This window comes from Octopus bimaculoides, chromosome 10 (assembly GCF_001194135.2).
Source record: "Octopus bimaculoides isolate UCB-OBI-ISO-001 chromosome 10, ASM119413v2, whole genome shotgun sequence".
NCBI lineage: Eukaryota > Metazoa > Mollusca > Cephalopoda > Octopoda > Octopodidae > Octopus > Octopus bimaculoides.
Window position 1 is genome coordinate 52,626,369 of NC_068990.1, and position 7,746 is coordinate 52,634,114.

At 37.7% G+C, this 7,746-nt stretch overlaps 1 protein-coding gene across 1 annotated transcript in view; it reads left to right on the top strand.

Moving 5' to 3' along the window:
* Positions 1-6,924, top strand: part of LOC106882660 (ATP synthase subunit d, mitochondrial) — a 32,996-nt gene extending 26,072 nt beyond the window's left edge. The window contains exon 5 of the mRNA XM_014933414.2: positions 6,665-6,924. Within this exon, the coding sequence (XP_014788900.1) occupies positions 6,665-6,820 (156 nt within the window). The 3' untranslated portion in view covers positions 6,821-6,924. The remainder of the gene's footprint in view (positions 1-6,664) is intronic.
* The last annotated feature ends 822 nt before the right edge of the window (positions 6,925-7,746 follow it).

Sequence of the window (7,746 nt, forward strand, 5' to 3'; positions counted from 1 at the left end):
AATTTGTACATAGTCTGTTTTGGAGAGCTATTCTGTTGAACCTCTGTGTAATCTAGCATGCTAAACATTGTTTTAATGATTCAGCATTAAGTGCTGCAGCATGCCTTTGCTGATGTTGGGAAAGTCTCATGTTCTTTATCTCGAGACTCTCGCCTTCAGTTTTCTGCACTCCTCCTTGTTTTATAGCTGTTTCTGGAGAGATTACGTTTTTCCTTTGGTGGCATATTTTTTTTCAATATTTTAAACAAAAAATTATGTACATTGAAACAAATATACATTCATCTCTATTTTTGTAAGCAGTTGTATGTATGTAATATGTCTATATTTTTGTATGCAGTGTAAAGTAACCAAATCTAAGCAAATTGTAAATACCTTGCAACCACTGCGATAATTATGAACTCCTAATGGAACAGTAGATGTGTATTTTTATATAACTTGGACCTTCCATGTAATTGTTTTTTGTCAAAAGTTTATGTAGATGTATGTGTGTCTTTAATAATGTAGATAACAGGTGTGCAAACACACACACACTCACAAATACATACACATTCATATAAAAAAATGTGACGATACGCACACACTCTCACATACAGACACATACATATAGTAAGAGAGAAACATAGTCACGCATGTCAGTCATCATGTGTATGTGTAGATATGTGTGTGTTTAATAATGTATCTAATGCGGAAACACACACAGAGATATACACACTCATATATGTGATGTCGTCGTCGTAATTTGAAATGTCCTTTACTATCTTGTACACATTAAACGTGCAAATACACACACAAAAATGAAAGAATAAAAGTGAAGCAATATGACACAACAGTTTTCGATAGAGGGAGAAATGTAAATAGTGTATTTAAATAGACTGAGTACAGAAAATTTTAAATAAGTAAAGTAATGTTGTAGGGAGAACGTACAAATAGCATGAAGACAAAGATATTGATGCACAACAAAATTGAAATACACTGAAGTCAATTTTCAGGGAGTGAGAGAGAGAGAGTGCGTGAGTGAGTGAAAGAAACATATGTATATGTGAAAGTGAGAAAAGGGAGAGAATCGGTTGAAAACTGCAGTTCTTTTGAGAAAAACCCATGTGAAAAACTTTTATTCATGGTTAGTTTGTTGCATTACATGGGAGCTCTGGGCAAAATGTTACAGTGCATGACCATCTATGGCACATAAGTAATGTGTGTGTAGAGTTTCGTGAAAATCAGTTGAAACTATATAAATGCATACGTATTATACACACATCCTTTGTTTTACCAGCTTTACCAGCTTCAATCAGTTTTATGAGATTACTGTTACCCACATTGATTTGGAGATTTTGTACTCAACTGGATTTCCTTAGTTCTTGTGAAGTTTTTTCCTCATCCTTTACTCTGTTGTGTCTTATAGTTAAAGTGGATTACTGACAAGTAATTCAACTTGATCTACAAATGGTTTGCTGTTGTTCGTCATGAACTTATTTAGGGAAACTGGTCTATGGGGGCAGTGAATTTCCATGGGAAGAGTGATGTTGAAAACCTTTGTGATGCAGAGAAACATTTGTGGGGAGTAGTTTTTGTTGTTATACACAAGTGATCTTTAGGAGTGTGGTACCTGAAGAAGCACCATCATCATCGTTTAACATCCGCTTTCCATGCTAGCATGGGTTGGACCACCAATTCCCAAATATTTCTTAGAGAAATTACATGACACTTTGTTGATTATGATGATGAGGGTTCCAGTTGATCCGATCAACAAAACACCCTGCTTGTGAAATTAATGTGCAAGTGGCTGAGCTCTCCACAGACACATTTACTCTTAATGTAGTTCTCAGGGAGATTTAGTGTGGCATGGTTGGCCTTTTGAAATACAGGTATTACTCATTTTTGCTAGCTGAGTGGGCTGGAGCTGTGTGAAATAAAGTGTCTTGCTTAAGGACACAATGCACTACCAGGAATTGAATTCATGACCTTATGACCGTGAGGCGAATTCCCTAACCACCAAATCATGTGCTTCACTTCAAATTACTTGATATAAGGATCTAACAGTCTGTCTTCAATAAGGTGCTGTTGAACATCTCTGCCTGCCCATTCCCAATAGTGATATGGAATAGTATGACTTGTGACAACTCCTTTCTAGGAGAGATAATCCTTGGAAGTTCCTTAATTTGGCATTCCACATAAGCTGAACATGAGATCCAGACATCTGATGACTGTTGTCACATGCTGCATGTTGGGAAGTGGGAAAATAAAAGGAAAACGTGAGCAGTCATTAGAAGCAAATATGAATTACATGAAACCATAAGCAAAACTTGCTTGAAGTTCATAATAAGCTATTCAATAGGCTTTGTTGCTTTGATAAGAGTTCCTTTTTGTGGGTGATAAAACTAAGGTCTTAGTTCAGCACATCCTACAAGAAGCACAAACCTTCTTCACATCTTCTGCAGAGAAGGGGAGATTCCTTGCTTTAATAAAATGTAGTAACTGAGGTATGGATGTCAGCAACTCTTGAGGTAGCAAAGCCTTAACATGTGTATGCTTGAGTAAATGTATCAGGGATCAGATTCTTCCTATCAGGACAATATTTCCTTTCTGCAAGTTCCAGTCTTCATTCTTGAGTCTTTGTATGCCATTTATTGTCAAGTATAAGGCCCTCTGATAATGGTTCCATTTTTACACTGCCTCAATAATAGCAGCCACTTCTCTCCAATGTGGTTGTGTAAATCTCTTCTTTGTAATATCTTGACTTGAACCCTACTGGTCATTCTCTTTGATTAAGGATGGCAGAAATTGTCACATCAGATGTGTCACACTCTACCTCAAAGTTTACATCCACTGAGTGTAGCGTAACTTACTCTAATTTCCTCTTTAGCAGGTTAAAGAACACAGAGCCTCTTTTCCAATGAAAATATTGTGTTTATCAACAGTCAAGTTTTTATCAGAGAACCCTGTCTTAAACATTTTCTGTGGAAATCAGATTTATCCACTCAAAATTTAATTACTCTTAACTCTGAAAAGCAGTTTTATATAACGATCTATCTTTTGTTGAAGAATGTCATGTTTGAAACCATTTCTTGTTGAGATATGTCAAGTTTATTGAGGCAACATTACCGATTCTAATATTTTGTTAGATCTTATCTTTTACTTGTTTCAGTCATTGGCCATGCTGGGAAACTGCCTTGAATTTTTAGTTGAATGGTCACCAGTGCTTATTTTTTTTTTTAGCCTGGTACTTATTCTATCAGTCTCTTTTGCTAAACTGCTAAGTTATGGGGGATGTAAACATACCAACACCAGTTGTTAAGTAGTAGTGGGGGACAGACACAAAGGCACACGCACATATATACATGATGGACTCTTTTCAGTTTCCGTCTACTAAATTCACTCACAAGGCTTTGGCTGGCCTGAGGTTATAGTAGAAGGCACTTGCCTAAGGTGCCATGCAGTGGGACTGAACCTAGAACCATGTGGTTGGGAAGCAAGCTTCTTACCACACAGCCATGCCTATGCCTGATATTTAACATCATTACTGGAATAATCATGAAACTAATTTTGCAGTTGAAGTGTATCAAAGATTGCAAATTTTCTGGAGTTGGAAGTTCTTGTAGTGGGTGAAACCTCTCAGGATGTGGCTCAACAATGCCATTCTTCACAAAGTATCTAAGGACATTAGTCAATCCACTTCATACATGGTTTTTTGAGTTGTAAGGTGTCTCTCACTGATGACCTTCAGAAATTCTTTTATGCTTAGGTTATGCACCTCCCTATGTCTGTCCAGCAATAGTTATATTATAAAGATAGGAGAAGGTACTGTGCAGCATTTCCTCTCTCACTACCCCATCCATAGCTCATTGAAAGGTAGCAACCCTCAATTGTGACTCCAGTGGAACTTTACAGAATTTATGGAGTATCTAGGTGGGGTAGTACTTCTGATAAGGGAACATGTGCTCTTTAGAGTTGTTTGTCTGCTTTGGTCCCCACCTGAAACCAGCTCTCACCCGTGGTTCCACGAAGCTGCCTGCTTGCAACACTGGCCACACCCCAGGCAACAGCTTCCACAGGCTGGCTAAACTATGATGTGGGTAGCCTACAGCTTTCAAACTGTTGCTGAGTTAGGATTTGTCTACATATGCATGTGAAGACTGGACCCAGTAGACTGTGTGGAGGAAACCACCAGATTGGTATAATGGGCAAGAAAGTAGACCAGCAAGCGTGAACAGGGCACAGTGAGACTTGGATGGTTTACAAATGCCATGCCAAAAAGCTAAACTGCTTGAGAAAGCTGTAGAGAATCACTTGGGAAGACAAGGTCCCTGACATAAAGGTCCTATTTCAAGCTGTTCATTAAGCATTTATACACTATTGAGGGGTCCACAACTCAAGTGGGCAGGCCACCTTGTTTAAATGCCTGACACTTGACTCCCTAAGAGAGTGTATTACAGTGAACTGGCAGAAGGCAAGCACATGCATAATGCACAGGAAAAGTGCTTCAAAGATACACCTGAAGCCTCACTGAAGAGCCTGGAGGTTAACCTCAACACTTGGGAAATGCAACTGCAAGACCACTCTGCTTGGCAAAGCTGCACTAACAGAGGTGCTACCTCCTATAAACAGGATTGCAGGGATACAATGAAAATGAAAACTTGCACAAGTCTAGAGCCAACTCCTTGCCTTCAGTTCTAGCAGACTCCCAGTGCCTGATCTGTGGTACAGGCGTCTGAGCAATGCATCAAACTGGTTGGCCAGTACTGGACATGCTGTGCTCCATCTCCCATGTGATGTTCTTGGTCATTGAAGACAATGGACAAATTAATCACAGAATTCATAGTTATTCATTGGTCTCAAAAGCTGAATATTCTCTGTCAGACTCTTATCATAATACCTGATAGGAGGCACTTTTGAGATCAAAGATGGAGAGGCATTCAATTCAGTATATTGCTTGATTGCCTGTGCATAACCTATACAAATGTCACTGGGTAGGATCCTTCACTACAACCTGGGCTCACCATGGAGACATGCTCACACCAGTTGTATCTTCTCAGTAAATGTTGAATTTGCTCTGTAAATAAATCTTAATTGTCTTGATTTAGCAGCAATTGACTTATAGCTTAGAGAAGTTTAGAAAAAGAGATAGCTCTTCTGTTTTTGCTGCAGCCCAATGCACAGTTAATTCAGAGACACTCTCTGTAATCAGATTTCACTTGAGATGCTGATGCTGGAAATTTTGGCCACATCAAGACACACATCCTTCAATGTATGACTGGTTATTTATGCCAAGGGCTAGATCCACAACGACCAGGTCCCTAGAACTGGTGTTGAAGCTTTTGGTAACCATAGTGATAAATTTACTGGATGGGTGAACTTTAGTTCTTGCACAACTTTCTCACTAAGGTAACTATCAATGCAGTGAGAATTCAGGTGAGAACTTAATTTTTTCCCATTCACAGTTGTTGCTGCATCAGTGATTCTGTGTGGTATGTTAACTGGTGTGGTCAGTATATGAGAGCTGACTGCTGTTGCTTAATGAGGCCTTGGATTTTCACACACAAGCATAATGTATCTTCTTAGAACATTGCAAGTAGCCTTGCATTCTGGGTAGTTATCTTGTGAATGGTAAGAAGGATCACATTTCCTCCTCATATTATGATTGGTAGCCAGAACTGGTTCATTAAGAGCTACAGGAAATTTAAAAGAATCTTCTCATAGATGTGATGGTTAAGGGTTCACTACTGCAAACATATAGGTCTCTGGAGTTGGGTATAATTACCTGCAGGATATGTGGAAATTCCACAGTTTAAATCAGCATATTTGAAAACATATTAAACACAAGTAAGAAATTTTGAAAAATTGTTTTGAAATCTTGCCATTTAATCAAAAGTATATCTATTCATATATCTCTATCTACATCTGTAGACTCACCTTTGTACCTATCTATCTTGAGTACATCTTTCTTGGGGATTATGCAAGCTGATTTATTCAGAATTTTGTCTTGGCAATCTTCAATATAATTCATTGTCAATGTCTAAGCAGGTCTCTATGCTTGAATTGAAAAAATTGTGGTTTGTCTTACTCTTGTAGTTGTCTGGCCTCCTTCTGGAAATCCACAAGTAAGTACATTAAATAACATTACAATAGAACTATACTATATATTTAGCAAAGTTTGAATTTATGGAATTATTAAGTTTATAAATTCTTTCATATTATTAGCATTTCAATTACTTGCAGATTAAAAAGAAGCAGTATTTTTCTTTTGCTTTCTCCCTTATTGCATTTATTTTTCTAGTTTTGGTGAGTCTTATTCATTCCTATTGTACAACAAAAATGCAGATGGTTTATTGAAGTAATTGTTAATTAGAGGGGTATTTCTGCCAATTCAAGATCACTTACTTGTGAAATATACTTTGGAAATCAATGAACTTGTTATAATTTCTTTCTCCCTGTAACTGTTATTACACCATTTGAAATATTGTTTACTTTTCACTAAATACAAAGCCTTAAATTTTAAGTTGACAGGACTGGGCCTGTTGTGAAGTTCTTCTTTCTTTGAGGATTTGTAATATGAAGTACTTTCAATCAGGAATTGAAACCCTGTCACATAATTTTGTGCTTTCCTCAATGTTACATTGGAGTTCATCTTATAACCATTTGTTTTTTTTTTCTTCTCGTATTTCAGTTGGACAAAATTGACACAGTTCCTAAACCTGAAGCAATGACTCATGAAATGTTTGCAGATTACTTCCCAGAGTCTGCTGTTAACCCAGATAAGCCAACTTTGTATCCACATACCAAGCAATACCAACCAGAGAACATCAAAGATTTCCTTAAATAATTACTTCTTAGTAGATATATTTGAATTTTTGGATGATGAATGTAATGTTAGTTTTCTAGTTCTGTATGACACAATCTAAATAAAGGCACTGGTTGGCAACATAATCTTCCAATATTTCCTTTTTAATTGAATTTAAAAGCATGTTAACTCCTTGTTTTAATTTTTCACATCATCCTATTCTGTGTACTACCATATTTAACACTAACTCTTCCTAATTTATTTAATATAATTCACAAGTCTACCTCTATTTACAATCTTTCTCCCCTGATTTTACTGTTCTCTCTTTATTCCTGTCGTGTCTCAGAAAGGGGCAGTCTTTCTGTCCTTCATTTGCCATGCACCCACCCATTTGTCTCCACCACCTATACTGGAAATCTCTCCTCTCTGCCAGAAAACTTTTATGACAACACCCCAAATAGTCTCATCCACATTACTGTATGCATGAAAATGAGACTGCATCTTTTATTTAGTCATTTAAATTAACTATTCGTTCTCTTGACCTATAATGAATGAACCAAATCTCGTTTGTTCTTTGTTTTTTGTGCAGAAAAAACTTCTGTCACATTCCAGGGAGAAAAACTAGACGTAGTTGATAGCTTCTGCTATCTGGGTGACCAAGTTAGTAGTGAAGGAGGGTGCACTGAAAGTGTAGCTGCTAGAATAAGAATAGCCTGGGCAAAGTTCAGAGAGCTCTTACCTCTGCTGGCGACTCACTCAGAGTAAAAGGCAGACTGTATGACGCATGTGTACAAACAGCCATGCTACAGGGCAGTGAAACATGGGCCGTGACTGCTGAGGACATGCGTTAGCTTGCAAGGAATGAAGCCAGTATGCTCCGATGGATGTGTAATGTCAGTGTCCATACTCGACAGAGTGTATGTACCTTGAGATAAAAGTTGGACCTAAGAAGCATCAGTTGAGAGACA